The sequence below is a fragment of the Amblyraja radiata genome, chromosome 25 (assembly GCF_010909765.2).
Source record: "Amblyraja radiata isolate CabotCenter1 chromosome 25, sAmbRad1.1.pri, whole genome shotgun sequence".
Taxonomy (NCBI): domain Eukaryota; kingdom Metazoa; phylum Chordata; class Chondrichthyes; order Rajiformes; family Rajidae; genus Amblyraja; species Amblyraja radiata.
In genome coordinates this window covers 35,953,836-35,977,286 of record NC_045980.1, presented here as the reverse complement: position 1 = coordinate 35,977,286, position 23,451 = coordinate 35,953,836, and the positions used below count along the sequence as shown (strand labels likewise).

Below are 23,451 nucleotides of genomic sequence, written 5' to 3'. Positions count from 1 at the left end.
GAAACCTTGGAAGGCCATCTATTCATCCTGATAGTGAGAGTCTTCTAGTAGAGCCAGAGCTACAAGTGGAGAGTAAATGTCTGAATATTTTCCACTTTAGGCTGTGCAGGATTATTCCCCCCATCACTCTATCCCACAATCATTCAAGTATTGCTTAGTCAGCGTTATGATGCACAAGATTACAGTAATGATGTATTCAACACACAGCCCTGTATTTTTGATATTTTCTATGTCGGATAATGCTGAAGAAAGCTGAGAATATTAAATATTTAATTTGTTCAGCTCCCCTTTGTTCTACAAGATGGTTTTATAACTGCATAGTTTTGAAAAGAAGCAGACCCATTATCACAAATATAGTTTAATTAATTCATCACTAACAGCAGAAGGGGTGAGCACGCCCAGATCAGTGAACAACAGGGTAATGAATGACGGAGGAGTGTAGTCCACTGTCGGGTGCTCCTCTGCAAGGTTCTTTGCTGACTTCAGTATCTCCGCAGTGTACTGCAAAATAAAGGCCTTGTCACAATAAACAGCATTGGGCAGCCGCAGCACCTGCAGCACAGGTCTACAGTGGGGCTGAATCTTCACCAGAACACACACACACACACACACACACTAATCCCGTTTGTTTCTCCACATTTTAACCCAGATCCCCATCAATTCCAAGCTAATACCACTGCCTCACTCACTGCCCCCCAAGAGCCATGATGTGTTTGAAGCTGAAGAAGACGCAGTGACTCTGCCCACCCCACCCACACTCAACAAGCAACAGAAATAAAACATAATAATAATATCTTTTATTATTGTCATTGCACATAGGTGCAATGAGATTTGGGTATGCAGCTTCCATCCGATGTCATAACTTAAACAACTAATAAAATTTAGATTTAGATACCCCGAGAACATGGTTCATAAAAAGAACAGTAAAACAGTCTAAAGTGCAAATGTGTCTGTGCGACGTGACCATCCGAGGGAGACAGTTCACGGGGGAGGGGGCACTCAGCAGGGCCGGATCAGAGCAGCTATAGCTCTGGAGATGAAGCTGTTCCTGAGTCTGGAGATGCGGGCGTAGAAGGCCTTGTAACGTCTGCCAGAAGGTAGGAGTTCGAACAGTCCATTACAAGGTTGTGAGGAGTCTTTATGGATGCTGATGGCCTTCCTGAGGCACCATGTGTGGTCGATGCCCTCCAACAACATACTGTTGTTGGCAAAAAATGAACAAGAAATGGAAACATTCTTAAGCAGAAACTAACATCAGTGAAAGTAACGGTAGACAAAAATTCAGGAGGAACTCAGTGGGTCAGGCAGCATCTATTAGAGAACCGTGATCTAGTTGTCTCAAAATATTGACCCAAAGCACAAAACAAAGGCCATTGCGAACAAATGCTTCTCACCTTAAATCGATCGGGAACATCTTGCTGATTGAGGGGATAGAGTCGGACAAATTTAAAGCTCTCGGCGACCACATAGAAGGGCTTGTTGTGAGATTTTGCACAGACTGCCATCTGGTATGTCCCGATCTGCAGAGAGAAAACCACCAGCTGCCCTTTCAATGGATGAACTTCCTTCCCGTATCGCGATTATGTTCCACAGAAACACGGTCCGGACTAAATCTAAATTAGTAATCGGCCAACAAAATTAGTTTAAAAATAACACTTTTAGTGTTAGGATATTAATTTTGGAATTGTTGTGGTTTTGGACGGTGTAATTGGGAAACTTTACAACAAATTGTGTGTCAGGACTAAAGCCCATCTCCCTACTGCTCAGAGCCCTCTGTACAGCGCCCATCACACAACCGGGGGAAATCCCCGGGGCAACAAGATAAGACCAAGTCATTTAGGGGTGATGTTCAGCCAAAGATGAATCTAAATCACCATCGCAATCTCCCCCAGAAATTGGAGATTGACAAGTTGAGATTGATAGGTTGAGATGACAGACACGTTATCCTCGGTGCAGAGGGACATCCTCAGGGATGGGAGGGCCGTGCATGGACAGAGGAGATGGCGGGGGCAGCATTGTGGAGCTCAGGAACCAAAACCGTGATTAAATGACGCAAAGGGTTGAATGGTTCCTATTCCAGACTCTGTCCTTGACTCCCGTGATGAGGGAGAGTTAGATTCAGTCGGAAAAAGACACAAGTGCCGGAGTATCAGCAGGTCAAGGGGCATCTCTGGCGCACACGGATAGGTGACATTTCGGGTCAAGACTCCTTTTTCAGACTCAGTACTTGTGGAACGTTACCTTGTTAATGATCCCTCCGCTCTCCACCACCCCTTCAGCCCCGACCAGAAGCAAATCCACTTTCTCCATAATGTACCTGCAACCAAAGAAAGACGATTGTGTGGGGAGCCAGAATACAGCGATGTATTGCGGATAATCCGACTGGTTTAAACGTTGTGTGAGTAACATCCCCAGACCAGTAACGAGCGGTTGCCCACTCACCCCACTGAGGCATCAAGGATCACAGTCACTGGAATGTTCAACTTCTTCAGACTTTCTGCACTTTTAAGCCTGGAAGACAATGAATAACTCGGTCAATCCGAGAACAGTTTGAAACTTTCATTTCAATAACTTTCCGATTCAGCTTTTAACAAAGTAGCATTCCCAGGAGAAAGTGCTGGATGTATCAGGCTTAAAGCTGGATCATCAATCCCCAGGAACAGAGGAGATTTACTACGGGAGGCATGGGGCTTGTTGCCTGGGTTGGTTGGAGCAGTCAGTTGCCAGGTGATTCTGGAGAAGCTCGGTTACTTCTTCCTGGAGTGAAGCTGGTTAATAAGCTGCATAAAATGCTGGAGAAACTCAGCAGGTGAGGCAGCATCTATGGAGCGATGGAATAGGTGACGTTTTGGGTCGAGACCCTTCTTCAGACTGATGTGGAGGTGGGGGGGGGGGGGGGGGGGGGGAAAGAAGAAAGGAAGAGGCAGAGACAGTGGGCTGTGGGAGAGCTGGGAAGGGGAGGGGAAGGAGGGAGAAAGCAGGGACTACCTGAAATTGGAGAAGCCAATGTTCATACCGCTGGGGTGTAAACTGCCCTATGTGATGCTGCTCCTCCAATTTGTGGTGGGACTCACTCTGGCCATGGATGAGGCCCAGGACAGAAAGGTCGGATTCGGAAGTGCTGAGCCACCGGGAGATCAGGTTAGTTAGTGCGAACGAGCGGAGGTGTTGGGCAAAGCGATCGCCAAGCCTGCGCTTGGTCTCACCGATGTAGAGCAGCTGACACCTAGAGCAGCTGACACCTAGTGCGTATCCCATATCAGAGGTGGGTAGATGTAGAAGACTAGAGAGAGAACAAGTCACAGACGCTGGCCAGGAGTTGGTCCTGAGCTCTGAACTCACCCTGAGCAGTCGGGCTGTGATTCTGTGATGAATACACTGAAGCGTTTCTTGGCTCTGGCCGCTTGCTCCAACACTCGTAGCACCACCCGCGAAGAGGAATGCGTCAATATTTTCTGAGAAAGAAGTGGAGGTGGATTATAACAACAGGCAGGAATTTTAGGACTGGGGACAATTCTTCCTGATCTTAAGTTCATAAATGATAGGATCCGAATTAGGCTATTCGGCTCATCGAGTCTACTCCGCCATTCAATCATGGCTGATCTATCTTTCCCTCTCAACCCCCGACACCATTACTAATCAAGCCCCTATCAATCTCCGCTTTAAAAATACCCAAAGACTTGTCCTCCACAGCCGTCTGTGGCAATGACCTGACGTAACAAAGTACCGGATGAAGGGAGTGAATCTAAAGGATCCTGATGCAACCCTAGGGCCCTGTGTGGTTATTCTGTAAATGTCAGGGGATGGGATGTCACATCTTCATGTTTGGAAATGCCAGGTTATAATTTTGTTTTCACAAACACTAAAAATAACTGGAAGTGTAAAAATCTCAAAGAAAGAAACCAATGGGATTTCATACGCATTACAGCCTGGTTCAGTCATTTGAAGGCCGCGGATCGAAGTAGAAAGTGGTGGACACTGCCGCTCCATCACGGGTACTGACCTCCCCACACTGGAATGACCTACAGGAAGCACTGCCTCCAAGACCCACATCATCAAAGACCCAAACCACCCTGGCTATGCTCTCATCCTGCTGCTATTATCGACAAGAGCAGTCCAGGTGCCTGGCAGTGGGACAAGGGCAACCAGGATTCAATGCATCTTTGCACAACCCATTCCATACTCACAGAGCCGTCACTTATAAATGCGTGACACAGGTTCGCAATCTTCTTCCTTGAAGCTGAAATTCTTTCCAAGTAAAGCTCCCCTCGGTCTATCATCGTCTTTTTGCATATTGAATAATCCTGAAACACAAACGTTTAAACCCAGTTAATGGCAATAACAGGTAAGTATTCTCACTAAAATCAACAGATACACCATAGACAGCACACTGTCGGGATGCATCACAGCTTGGTTTGGCAACAGCTCTGCCCAAGGCCGCAGGAAATTGCAGAGAGCTGTGGATGTAGCCCAGTCACAGACCAGATTCCCCACCATCTACACTTCACACTGCCTCGGGAAAGCAGGCAACATAATCAAAGACCACTCAAGCAACTGCAGATGTGAAGCTGCCTCACCTGTACATGGGCCAAGAAACAAGACTTTAAAAAAGTGTTGATTTTTAACATTTTATTCCCACATAAATTCCGTGGAGTTACTTTAATTCTAGTCTCCGATTTTTGGGTGGGATGTTTTTGTGAATGTCCGTCACCTGCACAATGCCAGACAGCTCCCATTTTAAGCATTAACAGATCAGGAACAGAAAATTATTTCTACTCTATGTGCATGGAATGTACTGTCTTTCACCAATTCTTTGGAAGAACAACAAAACCAACATAAAAGCATCAGCAGCACTCAGAGACAGACACAAAATGCTGCAGTAACTCAGCAGGACAGGCAGCAACTCTGGAGAGAAGGAATGTGTGATGTTTCGGGTCGAGACCCTTCTTCAGACTGGTTAGGGATAAGGGAAACGAGAGATTATAGATGATGATGTAGAGAGATAAAGAACAATGAATCAATGATATGCAAAAAAGTAACGATGATAAAGAAAGCAGGCCATTGTTGGCTGTTTGTAGGATGATGAAAATGAGAAGCTGGTGCGACTTGGGTGGGGGAGGGATCGAGAGAGGGGGAATGTCGGGGCTGACTGAAGTGCGAGACATCGATATACCAGTACTCGGAGCTTGGATTCCTGTCCTATTCTGTCCACTGTTACTGCACATAAACGGGTGAGAGCCAGGTCTCTTTGTTGGTCGGCAGATCCTGGACTTGTGGTCCAAACTCTTTGCCGAGGTTTGTGATCAAGGATGGGCTGGTGTCCACACACCAGTACTGCTCCGCCAGATCACTGGCAAACACCTGGCCTACAGTACACACCAGCGGCAACTCAAAGCACCTCACAAGAACATTATTAAACAATATCTTACATTGGGACATGCAAGCAAGAACAGGAAAGGTGACGAAAAGATTAGGCAAGAGAGAGGTTTCAGAGTGCAATTGAGGTGTGGGGGGGGAGATTCCATCGGCCACATTCAAAGACACCGAGAAACCGCGGAGATACACACCGGATGTTCCAGGGATGTCAGGCTGATAAAGCGGAGGAAGAGTTCACCGCCTGAAGACACGGCCACTGACGAGTCCACACTGCTGAGGATTTTTATAGCTGCCTTCAGGTTCTCTCTCAGCCCCTGGATGGTCTCGCCTAATTCCAGAATCACACACACACAGTAAATTTGCAGCTTTATTCCTAGTGTTCATATTACTAGACCAACCATGCAGCATTTATCCAATAAAAACTTAGCACATCCTGCCCAGCACATACATTTCCAGGTTACTTTATAAATTGTATAATTGTGAAGCTTGTGAGAGTGGACGGTTCATTTAACTGTCACAATAAATGAAACACAGGTGCAGAAATTAGTTATAAACTACATTACCTTTGTCTCTCTTCAAAAACTCCAGCAAGGTGCGAATGGCAGCAACTGCAGATGCAACATCTTCATTCTCCCTCATTTGAGTTTTGAAATAGTCTACAAGCTCTGCAAAGGTTGGGTTGAAGCACAGACAGACACTTATTTATGGGGATTAGCAATCAACATGAACATTCAATTCATTGATAATTCCCTTGCCCAGTAGAGCATGCATGCCCAAAGATCCGCTCTATGATCTTTATGCATGCCTGCGTAGGCTGAGGTGGGCTGATCACAAAGGCACCATAAAGGAGACAATGATCTGGTCCAACAATGATATCTATCCACATCCGATCCATTGTATCACGGATCACCATCCGTTGCACAAACTCAAGGGGCCAGTCTCACAGATCCCGTGTCAACGACAGCAGGTCTGGTGCCCAGGGACTCACCCCCTGACACCATCTACACCTCGACAGTGTGATGGAACTCTCCACAACGTGTCTCGTTGTATCTCAGGACACACAAACCTCTAGTCTGGGTGATTACATTAACATTGCAAGCGATTAAAACCATCCACGTCAATATCTCCCCCGAGTCTGGGCTCCCTCTCTGCCCGTCACTCCCTCCAGCAGTGACCGCAGCACAACACCAGCCCGCGGCAAGTCAGTCTCCCCGAGACAAGACATTTGGACAGGTCCGCGGATGGGCAAAGTTTACAGGATGTGGGCGACAGGACGAGCTTAGACGGGGCAGAAGAACCCCCTCATCCCCCCCCCCCAATCATCACCCCCCCCCCACTCATCACGCACCCCCCCCCTACTCATCACCCCCCCCCCCTCAACACCCCCCCCCTCACCCCCCCCCTACTCATCCCCCCCTACTCATCCCCCCCCTCCAATCATCACCCCCCCTCATCCCCCCCCCCCCAATCATCCCCCCCCCCCTACTCATCCCCCCCCCCCCCTCACCCAGCTCATCCATCGCCGACGGACGCGGGACCCGTCAGCAGACGGACCGCTGTCCCGGTCTCTCCACTAACCCGTCCCCCGACAACCAGAGCGGCGGCGCCGGTCCGGGCAGCGAGGGGTCGCGGGCGGGGAGCGGCACCCGGACATGTGTCAGCGTCGCACCGGGGTCCGGGCCGGAAGCGGCGGGTCGATGGCGGCCGGTGAGTGGCGGCTCCTCCCCGCGTCCCCTCTCCCCGGCTCCCCCAGCTCCCTCTCCCCCCTCATTCATCCCGTCAGCTCATCTCCCCGCCTGCACGTTTCCTTGTGCCCCCCTCCACCCACCTCCTCCTCTCCCCGCTACTGTACACCCTTCTCAGCGTCTCCCCCTCCCCTCTCCCCCCCCTTCAACTCTTCCCCTCCCCCCTCCTGCATTGCACCGTCCCCTCTCCCATTGTGTCCCAGCCACTCTACGCCCCTCTCTTCCTCTCCCCCACCTACATGCCCTCTCTCCCTCCTCTCTGCCCCTCTCCCACATGCCCTCCTTTTTCTGTCTGTCTGTGACAGACCGGCCGCCACGGCTGCGGCGAGAGTGACTGCTGCCTCAGCGGGACGTGTCTGGTTCAGACCCGCTACAGATCACAGATCTCACTGCAAACCAGTTTGAATTCTCAGTCATAATGTGGCTGATGGTTTTAAACCATGACTGAATTCAGCAAAATAAACTACAACTTGTGCAAAAACCAAATGAACTGCTGGAGGGACTCAGCGGATCGAGCAACATCTGTGGGGGAAAGGAACTGTCGGGTTAGAGGGTTTAAGAAGGAACTGCAGATGCTGGAAAATCGAAGGTATACAAAAGTGCTGGATAAACTCAGCGGGTGCAGCAGCATCTATGGAGCGAAGGAAATAGGCACCGTTTCGTCTCGAAACGTTGCCTATTTCCTTCGCTCCATAGATGCTGCTGCACCCGCTGAGTTTCTCCAGCACTTTTGTCTACCTGCCGGGTTAGAGGGTTCTGTGGTGAAATGTGTGGTAGATGTGAATGAAACCAGGAGGAGGAGAGAGATGAAAATTGTCGCCTTCAGAGACCGTGACACTATCTCCACCGGTCGACCACATATTCCTTTCATTCCCCATACAGATGAGGATATCAGCCTGCTTGTTATTGTGGTGGATGTCAACCCCGTTTGGTGGGGACAGCAGATCCTGAAAGAATCAACGGTAAGAAATTACATTGGAGCCACCTAACGTTGTTTAATTTAAATGATAATTTTCCTTCAGAAGATGTTAACAAGTTTACAAACCAAATGGTTGATAGAGACGACAACAACAGTGAACTCTGATTCCTGAGGCACAGGCCTCCAATCTAAATAATGTTACTGGAGATAATGACACGCTTCTGAAGACCACAATAGGTTCTTTAAATCAAGGTGTTGGTGAGACTGAATGTTCAGTTCCACTCTGTTCCCCGCTTCCTCTCCCCCACCCCTGTCTCCTTCTGATCCACCTCCGATCCTCCCATTTTCATCCCCTCTCCCACACCCCCAAGCCCCCACCCCATGTTCACCCGCTCCACTCCCCCAGTTCTGTGTGATCTGACCTTGCAGATGAACTGACCACGCGGGACTAAGTCTTGCCAACATCCATGGAGACCTCTGCCACTCTATCCTTTTTCATCGCCTGCTCAAAAACAATGACCTGCTCAAAAACAATTGTTGAGTCATGATTTTCCCCTTATAAAGCCATGCCGACTATCCCTAATCAGTCCTTGCCTTTCCAAATGTAGGTGGATCCTGTCTCTCAGAATCACTTTGACTTTCTCTACTGAGATGAATACAAATATCGATAATCCAGCCTGTCACCATCGCTTACACAAACCGCCAGTTTATTCTGATGAAAAGGTTTTCCTGGGGTGTGCATTGTGACTTGCGTGATACCTGTGGAGTTTCCCACTGGATACCTGTATGATACCTGTGGAGTTTCCCAGCATTGTTGGGGCACAGAGAGCTGTTGACATTCCCTTAAACACAAAGTGCACCAATCTGCAGTGTTGCTTAGTTTCCGTGGTTAAAGTTGTCAATATACATGAATAAAAGAGTGCTGTTGTCAGTGATCTAATGCTCAAGGTGCCTCATTATCAATGTTTAGTCCACCCACAATCTGGGCGTCATTTTCCTGAAGTGGGGCTCGAACAACGTGCTCGGTAAAGACTGATGTGACGTTCCCACTTGGTCACTCTGCAAGCCCTCTGCCTCCACTGTTCCTTGACCAGCCTCACCTACTCTACAATCCCTTCTCTGGGTCACAGCTCGATCTATCGTTATTTATTTCCATGATTCCTACCGGTCTGTTTTCATTCTCTCTCTTTGACGATTTGTTTCCACTTTACTTCCCCAGTTGAATTTCCCCTCATTAATCTGGTCGTCTCTCCTCTTTTTCCTCTATTTTAATCTCTGGTCATCCTTAGGTTCATTTCCTTCCCCTTCTATCAGATGTTCCCTTAGCCTCCGACGCTCCAGAGATATCCAAGGCTTTCCCTCTGCGTTCATGATAGTTTCCACGCTGCGTTATGGAGCATGTGTGTCCTCACAACTGACATGCAATCTGTGGGTTTATGTTTGGACAACTGAGCTGTCGTGGTTTCTGCCTTGTTTCAGTTCACGCTGTCAAAATGCATGGACGCAGTGCTGGTGATGGGAAACTCACACTTGGTCATGAGCCGCAACAACAGACTTGCGATGATCGCCAGTCACAGTCAGGAGAGGTAAGGCAGCACCAGAGCTCCCTGCATGCAGCTGCTGCACGGGGATGGAGTGGGAATGGGATCCAGCTCTTTATGCTTCTTGTTTCTGCAGCCGCTTCCTGTACCCAGGCAAACAGTGGAAAACGGGAAGCTTTGCCGAAAGTAGTGAGAGCAGTTCTGCAGAATCCTCTTGGTCGGGTAGCACGGATGGAAAGTATGAGCTCCTGGCCTTCGGAAACGACATTGTCACCGAGGAGATCAAGGACCTGATGGCAAAGAGTGAGTCGGAGCTTCCAACAGACTCGCACACACCCTGCCTGTGTTGTGGCTCTGTGTACTTGACATCCTCTCCTTTATGTTGCAGCTGAGGTGAGAGCACATCTGACAGAGACTCTGCTGGCCGGATCTTTGGCAAAAGCACTTTGCTGTATCCTTGCTCGACAATCTGTGCCTTTCTTGTGTTAATGACGTCACGGCCAACGTTTCATCGTCTGTCGATGTTTGCTCGATGCCATGTATTGTGGCCTCACTACTGACCACACTGGGAAGTTTGCAAGTTGCTAATTGTTGAACAGTTTCTTGTCTGATCCGGTTCCATCTGCCCTCCACACCTCCCTAATGCTTCCCATCATTACACGAAGGATGGACCTGACCCGAATTGTCGCCTGCCCGTTCCCTCCGTACATGCTGTTTGACCCGCAGAGTTTCTCCAGCACTGGGTGATAGATTGCAATCTTATCTCATCACTAGTTTTCCTGCTGGTCATAGTTGCGACACAGAACGTTAACGGGGAAGCAAATGTCTGTCAGCTGCCAGTTGAAATGTGAACCTTGTGCAGGTGTTCACTCCTACCGGAGATGTTGTCCCACATACACTTCTTTGTCTGCCCTCTGACCAGCGCATACACACCTTCAGGCATCCGCGCTGAAAATCCACCCAGTCCCGGCTCATTTACTGGAGCAACATTGAGCTGTTGATTCCATTGAAACAGGAATGTTTACGTCTAACTTCATGTTCTCATGCTGTTGTTTATCTTAACGCTTCTGATACAAGATATTCACAAAGTGAATAAAGAACTAGATGGTACGTATATGTTTGCTGGATGTTACATGTATGTTTACTGGATGTTACATGTATGTTTACTGGATGTTACATGTATGTTTACTGGATGTTACATGTATGTTTATTGGATGGTACCTGCATGTTTACTGGATGTTACATGTATGTTTACTGGGTGTTACATGTATGTTTACTGTATGTTACATGCATGTTTACTGGATGGTACATGTATGTTTACTGGATGGTACATGTATGTTTACTGGATGGTACATGTATGTTTACTGGATGGTACATGTATGTTTATTGGATGGTACATGTATGTTTATTGGATGGTACATGTATGTTTACTGAGACTAAGGCTGTGCTTTCCTTAGTTAAGAATGATTCACTATTAAAGTCAGATTGAATTGAACAATTGACAGCTGGATTCTGATGCTGTTATGCAGGCTGCTCGTTTCTCCAAATGGAGGCGGTGTGAATGAAGAATCCAACGCAGTCTCAACACTCCCGATGCAGGCGAGAATGATGATAGTTAGAGAGTGGTACAGCAATGAAACAGGCCCTTTGGCTCAGCGTTTCCATGCCGACCATTGTACAAGGCATGTCTCAGGCAGGGCTTTGAATGCTCAGTCACTGGGCTGCCCTTAACTCTTATCCTGATACCCACAAACATAACAACTTTACCCAATTCTGACAAAGAGTCTTTGACCTGATACTTTAACCTTGTTTATCTCTTCCTAGACGCTGCCTGATCTGCTTACTCTATGAGCATTTTCTGTTTTTATAAGTTAATAATGTTTGCTGATTAAACAAGTTATGGGGTAGATAAAGAGAGACCATATCTTTGATGGAACACAAAATATAGGCAGAAATGTAGAATTCGAGCCAGGCCAAGCTTTCACCCAAATGCTGTGAGGATTTGGAACTGACGCTGGGATCAATTGAAATGTAAAAACGAAGGTGGGTGCATTTTGCAGTCCGGGTGGTGAGGATCCTGGAACTGTGTAAATGATGTTCAGGGAAGGTTTCTGTGAAACATTACCATAGTTTCTCTCTCCCAGACACTGCCTGATCTGCTGAGTATTTCCAGCATTCTGTCTATATTTCAGATTCACAGCGTCTGTCTGCAGTATTTTGTGGGCGTACAATGGAGTTCAGGTGTGGACTTGCCTCAATAGAGGGGAGGAATGGCCTCGCCCTAATCCTGTGATATTTCACACCATGTTTATTTTCAATTTAAGCTCTGAATGCGTGTGACAACACGCAGATTTACGAATAGTGGACGTATTTTTTGTAACTCGCAGTTTGAACTTTACAAATCTAATTTTATTTCTTTTCTACCAAATGCAGCCAGCCATGAGCTGAAATCCCGAATCCTGGTAAGTGTTCTGCCTTCCGTGACTAATTGTGAAGACGTGTAGCTGTTGTATTGTGGGGGTGGATTGTTACATTGCAGGTGTGGCCTGGGGATCTGATGGGAAACAGACCTTGGATGTTACACAGCCCCCAGCCTGAGGGGGGGCAGGGAGCTCACGAGGCTATGGTGTGGGAGGGGCGGTAAAGAGGGAGATGGGGCACAAGTGACCACGGAGTCAGGAACCTCGCTGTGATCAGACGACTGAACAGTCCACCCATAAGCTCGGAAGCAGGCCCGATCTTCCAGCCTACATCATTGAGGTATTGGGACTTTTTCTCAGTAACTAATGCTATAAAGCTTCTGTTTTTTCTCGGCACTACCCATTGTATTTGTGTAGGTGTGATGGTACATTATTATACATCATGATTGCATGTTATGATTTGACCGGGTAGCGCACACAGTTTTTCACTGTACCTCGGTACACGTGACATTAATAAACAACACCACTCCGCTGCCACTAATCACCTGCAGAGCCTCTTCCCCACACTGCAGCTCAACGTGGAGATGATATCAGACACGTTTAGATTTGTCGTTTGTTTCTCCACAGGTTATTCAAGCGGCTGAAGACTCTGCAGCTCAATACATGAATGTTATGAACATTATCTTTGCAGCACAGAAACAGGTTGAGTTTTAAACGTCACCCATTCTTTCTCTCCACAGATGCTGCCTGACCCGCTGAGTTACTCCAGCACTCTGTGAAATGTCACCTATCCATGTTGCCCAGAGATGCTGCCTGTCCCGCTGAGTTACTCCAGCATTCTGTGAAATGTCACCTATCCATGTTCTCCAGAGATGCTGCCTGACCCGCTGAATTACTCCAGCACTCTGTGTCTATCTTTGAGTATTTTCTCAGCTCCTTTTCCCAGAATGTTCAAGTTCAAGTGAGTTTATTGTCATGTGTCCCTGATAGGACAATGAAATTCTTGCTTTGCTTCAGCACAACAGAACATAGTAGGAGGTACACAAAATTGCTGGGGAAACTCAGCGGGTGCAGCAGCATCTATGGAGCGAAGGAAATAGGCGACGTTTCGGCCCGAAACCCTTCTTCAACATAGTAGGCATTGACTACAAATGTGAGTTTGAACATTGATTCAATGTGTTGATGGAGGCTAAACAATGTGTATGTCAGGAGCTGACAGCTCTTGACATCCTTTCTGAAGTCACTGGTGTACAGGGAGCCTGGTGTGTTTGTGCACAGCAAGATCCCGCAGGTGCAGGGGGAAACTGACCAGATGATTAGATGTTTCAGCGATTTTGATTGAGGGATGTGTTTGGATCAGGACATGGATGATCAGGACATGGATGATCAGGAATTGTGTGGACAGGAGAGAGCCGACATGGTTAATGTCTCTCCAAACCCTTGGCCACAGCTAGCATTATACTGACTGAGTCACGCGTGACTCCAGCAATGAATAACATCTCCCCTGGTGAACAGTTTGAAATTCCAGCTGACCCAGTGCAGACTGAACCCAGTGAAGCAGGGAGCAGTTGTCATGGTGCAGCTTTGGAAGGTGTTGTGAAGGTCAGTCATCCACACACCATCCATCCCAAAGGCCAGTCGCTGGCTTCATTTACCGGCAATGTCATGTCGCTGCAGTTTAACTGTCAATATATTTTTATCCTTCGTTTGTTACAAAATGCTAGTTAATTTCCCCAAGATATTAAAGACTTCAGTAAACAGTGAGAACCATTCTATTTAATGTGAGTGCTTGTTCTGGGTCCCAATAACATTGGAGAATCTCTGTCTGTTACATCTGCTGACATTTTAGTTACACAAGTGAGCTGCTTAGTTTGTTCGAATTCTGTAGGAAGGAACTGCAGATGTTGGTTTGAAGAAGTCTGAAGAAGGGTCTCGACCCGAAACGTCACCCATTCCTTCTCTCCAGAGATGCTGCCTGTCCCGCTGAGTTACTCCTGCATTTTGTGTTTGGATTCTGTGTGTGAGCCTGAGACATAGTCTCAGTGCGGAATAATCCCCTCTCTCTGGGAGTAATAACCGTAGCCAACATTTATCACAGTGAGAGGGTGGGAGTGACCAAAGAGTGACTTTCAAGAGAGAGCTAGATAGGGCTCTTAAAGATAGCGGAGTCAGGGGATATGGGGAGAAGGCAGGAACGGGGTACTGATTAGGGATTATCGGCCATGATCACATTGAATGGCGCTGCTGGCTCGAAGGGCCGAATGGCCTACTCCTGCACCTATTGTCTATTGTCAGTATTTATCACAGTGAGAGGGGAGGGTGGGAGTGAGCCTCCTTGTCCTGTGTCGAAGCTGCCGACCCGAAACGTCGCCAATTCCTTCTCTCCTTAGATGCTGCCTGGCAAGTGCTGGTGAAAAAGCTGTAGAAATATATACTTGTGTAAATAAAATGTTAACGAATGTAAGTTGCACCAAATGCAGGCAGAACGTTGCTGGAGCTCACCTGCGTTGTGTAGATGGTGCGATGCTAATGTTGGAGGAAGGGGCTGGTTGCAGCGTGGAAAATCCCCCAAACTTTCCGAAGTAAACATGACCATTCTTCTGCTTTCAGAACATTCTGATCGACGCGTGCGTTTTGGACTCTGAATCTGGCCTCCTCCAACAGGTAGGTGAATCTGCTCTGCACTGGGATCTGTCTGCCTCCCTCAAGTAAGGTGACAGCTTTACTAGGCTGCAGCTCGGGACATCTTGAGTGCTAGAGGAACTCTGTGGTCCTGATCAGTCCGTAGACGGGTCTCGACCCGAAACGCCGTCTGTCCATCCCCTCCACAGATGCTGCCTGACCTGCAGAGTACCTCCAGTACATTGTGTTTTGTTTAGGATTCCAGCATCTGCAACTCCTTTCATAGAAACAGAGAAACATAGAAAATAGGTGCAGGAGTAGGCCATTCGACCCTTCGAGCCTGCACCGCCATTCAATATGATCATGGCTGATCATCCAACTCAGTATCCTGTACCTGCCTTCTCTCCATACCCCCTGATACCTTTAGCCACAAGGGCCACATCTAACACTTAAATATAGCCAATGAACTGGCCTCAACTACCTTCTGTGGCAGAGAATTCCAGAGATTCACCACTCTCTGTGTGAAAAATGTTTTTCTCATCTCGGTCCTAAAAGATTTCCCCCTTATCCTTAAACTGTGACCCCTTGTTCTGGACTTCCCGAACATCGGGAACAATCTTCCTGCATCTAGCCTGTCCAACCCCTTAAGAAATTTGTAAGTTTCTATAAGATCCCCCCTCAATCTTCTAAATTCTAGCGAGTACAAGCCGAGTCTATCCAGTCTTTCTTCATATGAAAGTCCTGACATCCCAGGAATCAGTCTGGTGAACCTTCTCTGTACTCCCTCTATGGCAAGAATGTCTTTCCTCAGATTAGGAGACCAAAACTGTACGCAATACTCCAGGTGTGGTCTCACCAAGACCCTGTACAATTGCAGTAGAACCTCCCTGCTCCTATACTCAAATCCTTTTGCTATGAATGCTAACATACCATTCACTAACATACTTTCCTGGTACGCAAGCAATATTCTGAGTTGCACAAAACAGTTCAGTTGGTCTTTGGGGGTGGAGCTGGATTCTACCAATGTGAGGACGGATATAAAGTGCTGGAGTAACTCAGCGGGACAGGCAGCATCTCTGGAGAGAAGGAATTGGTGACGTTTCGGGTCGAGACACTTCTTCAGACTGCCAACGTGACCCTGGTGTATCTCCTGTGAGCTGCCTCTGCTGCTGCCTCTTGGAGAGGCATGTGGTTGAAGGTGTGTGTTGCTGCCGACTCTTGTGGCTTGCCCGTGTGAGCGTGTACCGCCTGTGTACATGCCCCGCTCGTGTACCTGCTGTGTACGTGTGCCCCGTGTGTGTGCAGACCCTGGCGTGCATGCATCTGCAGTGATCCTGTGATTCAGACGTTTAGTTCCCCATCCTCCGCTCTGTAAAGACCAGGATGCTGAGAGCGGTGACCAGTCAGCAGCCCAGTAGCCGCCCCTATCCAGAGATCTCTGTTCCGGGTCAGTTTCACTGTAAAGTGGCTCTGTCTGTCGATGGGGGAGAAGGGGGGGGGAAGGCAGGGGTGCGGGGAGGGAGGGGGGGGGGCAGGTGTGTGTGGGGGGGGAGGCAGGGGGGGTCGGGGATGGGGCAGGTGTGTGAGCGGGGGGCAGGGGCGTGTGGCGGGGACAGGTGTGTGAGTTAGGGCAGAATGTGGGGGGACAGATGTGTGGTGGGGGGGCAGGGGTGTGTGGGGGGCAGGTGTGTGTGGGACAGGTGTGTGTGTGGGACAGGTGTGTGTGGGGGGCAGGTGGCAGGGGTGGGGGGGCAAGGGTGTGTGGGGGGCAGGTGTGTGTGGGGGGTGAGTGGGGGGGGGCAAGGGTGTGTGGGGGGCAGGTGTGTGGCGGGGGGGCAGGGGTGTGGCGGGGGGGCAGGGGTGTGTGGGGGGGGGGGTCGGGGTTTCTGTTCGAGGACAGTTCCACTCTACTGCCTCTTCTCTCTGCAGGCTGCGGATATAACCGGAGGATTATATTTAAAAATACCACAGTTGCTGGCACTCACACAGTATTTGCTGGTAAGGTGAATGTGTACATGTGTAAGCCGTGCTGCGTGGCTTGTGTTGTAGTTCTCTCTGTGGACCGGGGGGGCAAGGGGTGAAGATGCGGAAGAATTTGGACATGGGCTACACTGCTGTGCTGTGTGTGTGATCAGGCACGCGTCTGCGTGGTCAGATGCACACGTGCTGTTTCCAGGGGTGTCATTGGGGGGGGGGGGGGTGAGATGAGTGTGTGTCCATGGGTATCTGTGGGAGGGGGTGGGGGGGGGGTGGGAGATGAGCGTGTGTCCAGGAGTGTTGTTGGAGCGGGGGTGGGAGATGAGTGTGTGGCCAGGATTCTCAGCTGAGCTTCAGAATATTCAGGGCTCCCAACAGTGGGAGTAAGATGGTGATCTGCAAGGATCTGTCCCCTCCTCCAACACTGTAGTTCATCCTCCCTCCCGTTTACATTCATTGCTAAATATCACAGTTCCCTGTCCGTGTCTTTTAAATGTGTCACTTGCTGCAGTGATGTTGAGGGCCTGCTCAGAAGCCTTTGCTGGATCTCCCTGTTCTCTTCATACTTGTGCACGACTTTGTCTGTAAGATGATCAACGTGGGAATGGATGGAAGTCCGATCGTCATTCATGTTCCTTATTCCCTGACCTGCTTCTCCCACTGAGAAGCACTGATGTAGTAGAGGCTTCATGTGCTCCTGTACAGTGTGTGTAAATGGTTGAGGAGTTGCATGTAATGCTGTGGCTGCCTGTGTCCCTGCCCCACTCACTCCCTCCTTCTCTCCCGTCTGCAGTGGGTATTTCTGCCGGACCCGGAGCAGAGATCGCAGCTCGTGCTACCACCGCACGTCCACGTGGACTACAGAGCGGCCTGCTTCTGCCACCGCAACCTGATTGAGATCGGCTATGTCTGTTCCGTCTGCTTATCGAGTGAGTGTCAGGCAGCTTCACCGTTTAGCTCTTTCATTTCTCCTTCTACTTTCCAATGACAATCTCTTTTTACTTTTCAGTATTTTGTAACTTCAGCCCCATCTGCACGACATGCGAGTGAGTATTAATGGCTCGGTGTTGAGGGGGGTCGGTGATGAGTGTGTGTCCAGGGGTGATGGGGGGGGGGGTCGGTTATAATGTTCGGTTATGATGGGCTGAGATGCTTTGCTCCTTTACACTGCCTTCCATCGTGATCTGTGAGGATATATTTTTGTTTTAATTCCAGGACTGCTTTCAGGATTGCCCTGCCCCCTGTGCTGAAAGCCAAGAAGAAGAAACCGAGGCACCCGACACTGAACTACCTGGCCAACTGATGCCAGTGAAGCAGGTTTGATGCACACTGCTCTCACACCTGCCTCAGGGCCCCACTGGAATCAGTCAATGTGCCCATACGCTGGTCACAAAACGCACACTCCTTCCCCCGCTGCAAGGAGGCCAGGAGTTTGTCCTGACTTGGACATTAAACTCTGGGTCTTGCACTGTAGTGAAACACACACACATCTGCAAACTCTGGGTCTTTATTCACCACTGTGTCATTTTGTAAATGCTTACATCTATGAGATAATAAACAGTACGTCTAGGACTGTGGAAACCTGCCTCAGCATTGTGAGTACACATAACCTCTGCTCCCTGCTTTTCTTTTTCCCTGGTTACTACTTGGATTGTATCTGCTGGAGTCCGAGGTTGGTACCAGCAAGGTGGGGTGTGAACAGGGATCCTCTTCCTGTCCCAAGACCACCCAAAGCAAAAGCCAGTCTGGGAGGTGGGGAACTGGCAGGAACCTGTCTCCTGGTCTGGGGGTGGGAGGAGCGAGTTCGGATTGCTCAAATGCATTCAAGGCTCCGAATGCGGATGCACAGAGCCCCAACGCACAGCGTCACTCTGGGCCAGTTGGCCATTCTCCTGTGGAGAGGTCCTGCCCAGTGCTGGGAATGTGAGAATCGCCTGCATCATTTCCTGCATCATTTGCTGCATCACTCCTGATCTTGGATCAGACTTTGTCCAGTGTAGTTGCTGACAGTCACAATGTTAGTTTTAGCCTTGAACACAAACATTGGGGGAATGTGTCTGACAGAGTTCAGAACAGGAAGACAAGGTCTCTCGCTAATTGCTGGCGCCACTCTCCTGTTTGTCTCAGCTTTTTACCAGAAATTAACCAGAAAGGATAAAATTGACTGCATTCATTTGGTGAAGAGTTGTGTTTATTATTTACTAGTTTTAAGCAGTTATCATTGGTTAATATATGGGCCACACCAATGTCAGAGAAAGTGAAAATCAGCATTGGGTTCCTGGAACTTTACAGACGATCCTCCACAGAGTCTGGCAATAAACTCAATGGGTAAGAACCCAAACATATCCACGGGCCACACCAGGGTCTCTTTACTGAAAGAAGCGTCTACTGCTTTATGTTAAACTTCAAAGCCTGGGGTTGCAGTCTGGAGATTGGGGAGAGAGCCTGCTTTCCTCGAAAGCTTCTGACATGAACAGGTGCAGGCGTTTCTGGTTGTCAGCTCAGGAAAGTGAGTGTTTGAAACCTGAAGAAAGACGAAAAGAGAATGTTGTTTATTTCAGAGTTCAGAGTGCAGTGACACGGATATTTGTTCTTCACAAACCATCCTGAAGAATTAAAGGAAGAACAGATAGAGGAGAGAGGATACAGAGAGGGCTTCCTAGAATGTGGGCAGCAGGGATGATTCTTGATTAGTTAGTATGGGTGTCAGGGTTTATGGGGAGAAGGCAGGAGAATGGGTTTAGGAGGGAGAGATAGATCAATCACGATTGAATGGTGAGGTAGACTTCATGAACCGAATGGCCTAATTCTGCTCCTATCACATGACTTAATAGTATCCTTGCACAGAAAGTTAGCAACAAGAAGAGCAAGTGATTAGGAATGCTGAAGGAATGTTGGACTGCTGATGAAACATCATTAACCACAGATGCTGACTGACCCACTGAGTGTTTCCGCTATTTTCTATTTTTAAAGTTTTTATTTTTGTGTATTGAAAAGTAATGAAGTACCAAAGTATTTAAATAACTGAGATGCTGGAGAGACCATACCAAGTTATTGTGCAAAGTTTTGATCACCTTATTTAAGAATGGATATAATTCCATTCAAGCCAAAGTCGGACAACTATGCAGCACAGAAACAGGCCCTTTGGCCCAACTTGCCCATGCCATCTATGTTGTCTACCCGAGTGAGTCCCATTTACTGCCTGGGACGGTGCGGGATAGGGATGTTGGACAGTGCAGCTGTGTGGGGAGGGGGAGAGGCTTGGGACGGTGTGGGGGAAGGGTGTGGGATAGTGATACGGGAGGGGGATGTGGGAGGGGGTGCAGGATTTGGGACAGTCCATGGTGTGGAATAGTGCAGGATGTGGGATGTTGGACAGTGCGGCTGCGGGGAGGGATGTGGGACGGAGTGGAGGAGGGGTGTGGGAGGGGGAGGGGTGTGGAACGGAGTGGGGGGAGGGGGTGGGACAGATGGGGTGCAGGGCGTGGGAGGGGGGAGAGGTGGGATGGAGGGGGTGCAGGGTGTGGAAGGGGGTGTAGGGTGGGGGAGGGTGTGTAGGGTGGGGGAAGGGTGTGGTAGGGGGTGCAGGGTGGGGGAGGGGTGGGTGACAGAGGGTGTGCAGGGTGTGGGAGGGGCTGCAGGGTGGGGGACGGAGTGGGGGAAAGGTGTGGGAGGGGGGAGGGGTGCAGGCTGTGGAACGGTCCATGGTGTGGGATGTACAGGTGCCGCCAGGTTTACAATCTAACTGCGGTGTAGCTGACCACCCACCTGTGGGAGTTTGGGTTGGGAGTGGGGGACAGCTCGGCCCTGGACTGGGAGCTGTAGACTTGTGCCTTTGGCCCCAGTGGGGAGAGAGAGGTTGATGCCAGAGCGAGTTGCCCAGGGAGATGCCTGTGAAGGATGGTTTGTGTTTGGCCGAGAGGGGGCAAGTCTCCTCCTCATGACAAGAGCAAAATGCTGTTTCTCTTCCTTCAGCTGCCGCATCCTCGTCACCTTCTGATTCTCCAGTCTCTGCAGGTTCTGGAATAGAGAACAAAATAACCCCTTACTCAGCACCTCCTCTTCAGCCATGGGATCACTAAATACAGAATGTTGGTCAGGCAGCATCTGTGAAGAGAGAGAATGTTGACCTGAAATCTGGGCTCTGCTCTCCCAACAGATGCTGCCCGACCTGCTGCACGTTCTGTTCAGAGCCGCTCCCTCCCTCCCTCCCGCCCAGGTGTGGTGTGTGGTTCCCTCCAAACCTGTCCTATCCATGTACCTGTCTAACTGTTTCTTAAACGCTGGGATAGTCCCAGCCTCAACTACCTCCTCTGGAACTTAGTCCATACATCCACCACCCTCTGTGTGAAAACATTACCCCTCAGATTACTATTAAATCTTTTCCCCTTCACCTTGAACCTATGTCTTCTGATCCTCGATTCATCTACTCTGCGAAAGAGACTCTGCGCGCCTACCCGATCTCTTCCTTTCATGATGTTGTAAGACCCCCCTCACCCTCCTGCGCTCCAAGGAATAGAGACCCAGCCTACTCAACCTCTCCCGATAGCTCACACCTTCTAGTCCTGGCAACATCCACGTAAATATGCTGGTTTTCACCGAAGATAGACACAAAATGCTGGAGTAACTCGGCGGGACAGGTAGCATCTCTGGAGACAAGGGTCTCGACCCGAAACGTCACCCATTCCTTCTCTCCAGAGACGGTGCGTGTCCCGCTTAGTTACTCCAGCACTTTGTGTCAGTCTTTGCCCGGAGACGGGAAGTGTTGAACGTGAGACTGTGGGAGTTTTACCCCGACATCCAGAAGAGACACAAGTACCTCCATCAGCGTCCTCTGGTCCCTGATGAACTGATTGTGAAGGGACTTGGGAGCTGCCATGATGTCGGCGACGCAGAGAGAGTAGACGGGGTCGTTCCTGCACAGGAAGGCCACGGACAGACCGAGCCTGGTTGCCGGTGGCCGCGGCTTTGGACAGCGGCGCCAAGGAGCGGCCATGGGGCAGATAGCAATGGATGGAGGCGGCAGAGTAAACGCGCAACTGTGGCTGGGACCCGCTCACTCACAAGTCACTGGTTCGTGTCATTCTACGTGTTTTATGGGTGTTAACCATTAGCCGAGGGATGAACAAGTAACAGCTTGTCCGCCTTATATTGCCGGCTGGTCAGCGGGGGCCGGATCAGTGAGCGCTGGGAGTGTGGGTTGGTCACCACTGGCAGCGACCACAGTAACTCTGGACAGACAGTCTTTGTGTCCATCTTCCTTCCTACACAATAACTCTGGCATCAGGCCCTGGTGAAGGGCCGCCAGTAGCGCGGGGAGGGTAGAGGCAGTGAGGAGCAGGGAGGGGAGGAGAGGCCGCCTTTGATAGATTCGACATTTACAGCCGATTCCCGGCAGGAGTTGATGATCGCTGCCAAAACTTACACCAAGTTACACAATAACCGGACCTCCGGGTTTTTAACAAGTGCGATGATCTAAACTCCTCCTGGCGAGTTGTCAACGACCTGAAACGTTGCCTCCCCTCGGCTGTGGCCCCAGCTGCTGATTATATATTTGATTTCCTGCATCAGCATCTTCCATCCAAAGCCCTCAGTGACTCTCACATTTGCAGGCTGAAGACAGACACAGCGCCGGAGTAACTCAACGGGACAGGCAACATCGCTGGAGAGAAGCAATGGGTGATGTTTCGGGTCGAACCCCTTCTTCAGACCGTCCCGAAACGTCACCTATCCATGTTCTCCAAAGATGCTGCCTGACCTAAAACTGGAGAATTCAATGCTGTAAGCTACCCACCCAACCTCTGCAAGTTCCCATCTATTGCCCCCAAATTTAGACTTGCCCCAAGTTAGAATCTTAACACTAACCCTAATCCTAATGCAAGGACCGTAACATGTGAGCCTGTCCTATCCTTCTCCATCAATACTTTAAAACCAATAGAAATACAGTCACTGGTCCAAAGATTACACCACAATTGTACTTTTGTGTATGCACTTTTGTACTTGTGTATGATTGTGCTTATTTATAATGTGGGTTGAGGGGCGACCTCATTGAAGCTTACCGTATAGTGAAAGGCTTGGATTGAATGGATGTGGAGAGGATATTACCACTCGTGGGAGAGTCTAGGACTAAAGGCCATAGCCTCAGAATTAAAGGACTTTCTTTTAGGAAGGAGATGAGGAGGAATTTCTTTAGGCAGAGGGTGGTGAATCTGTGGAATATTTTGCCACAGAAGGCTGTGGAGGCCAAGAATGGTTCTTTTTAAGGCAGAGATGGATAGATTCTTGATTAGTATATGGGTGTCAGGGGTTATGGGGAGAAGGCAGGAGAATTGGGTTAGGAGTGAGACAAAAGGATGGAAGAGTCGTAAGTTGTGAAGCTAGAGGAAGGAATTTAGGAAGAGGGGGCGGGGCGGTGAGGAACAGGTGAGGGGCGGGATCCTCCCAACAACTAGCAACCTACCATCCACCGCTGTTACTCCAGCACCTTGTGTCATTTTATTGGAAACCAGCATCTGCAGAGCGCTCCCCCCCCCCCCCACACACAGCGCGGCGCTCCTTCACCCCAGCCCCTCCCCCTCCACCCCACAGCGCGGCGCTCCCTCACTCCCCCCCCTCCCCCCCACCCACAGCGCGGCGCTCCCTCACTCCCCCCCCACCTACAGCGCGGCGCTCCCTCACCCCAGCCTCTTCCCCCTCCCACAGCGCGTCGCTCCCTCACCCCAGCCCCTCCCACAGCGCGGCGCTCCCTCACCCAGCCCCTCCCCCTCTCCCACAGCGCGGCGCTCCCTCACTACCAAACTCATGCTGACGGCGCCATGGCAACGGGCCGCCATCCACCGAGCGCGCTGATT

The 23,451-nt window shown here is 49.6% G+C and overlaps 2 protein-coding genes across 3 annotated transcripts; one reads left to right on the top strand and one right to left on the bottom strand.

Annotated features, from left to right (window-relative positions):
* Positions 1-342: 342 nt before the first annotated feature.
* On the bottom strand, positions 343-7,010 carry eif2b1 (eukaryotic translation initiation factor 2B subunit alpha). 2 transcript variants are annotated; one of them, XM_033043877.1, is made up of 10 exons: positions 6,938-6,956; positions 6,884-6,900; positions 5,940-6,041; positions 5,568-5,704; positions 4,188-4,304; positions 3,343-3,455; positions 2,443-2,511; positions 2,242-2,317; positions 1,395-1,541; positions 343-501 (listed from the first exon to the last, which is right to left on the bottom strand). In XM_033043877.1, exons 2-10 carry the CDS (start codon positions 6,894-6,896, stop codon positions 346-348), a joined length of 930 nt encoding a protein of 309 aa, XP_032899768.1. In that variant the 5' UTR covers positions 6,897-6,900; positions 6,938-6,956; the 3' UTR covers positions 343-345. The 2 variants fall into 2 exon arrangements, with proteins under 2 accessions (XP_032899768.1, XP_032899769.1); XM_033043878.1 differs by having other exon boundaries at positions 1,395-1,520; positions 6,884-7,010.
* On the top strand, positions 6,963-18,184 carry gtf2h3 (general transcription factor IIH subunit 3). The gene is made up of 13 exons (XM_033043876.1): positions 6,963-7,083; positions 8,004-8,083; positions 9,520-9,626; positions 9,718-9,884; positions 9,970-10,032; positions 10,659-10,688; positions 12,015-12,043; positions 12,629-12,703; positions 14,612-14,665; positions 16,553-16,621; positions 17,394-17,529; positions 17,610-17,646; positions 17,816-18,184. The coding sequence occupies exons 1-13, from the start codon at positions 7,029-7,031 to the stop codon at positions 17,901-17,903; spliced, it is 990 nt and encodes a 329-aa protein (XP_032899767.1). The 5' UTR covers positions 6,963-7,028; the 3' UTR covers positions 17,904-18,184.
* Positions 18,185-23,451: the final 5,267 nt, after the last annotated feature.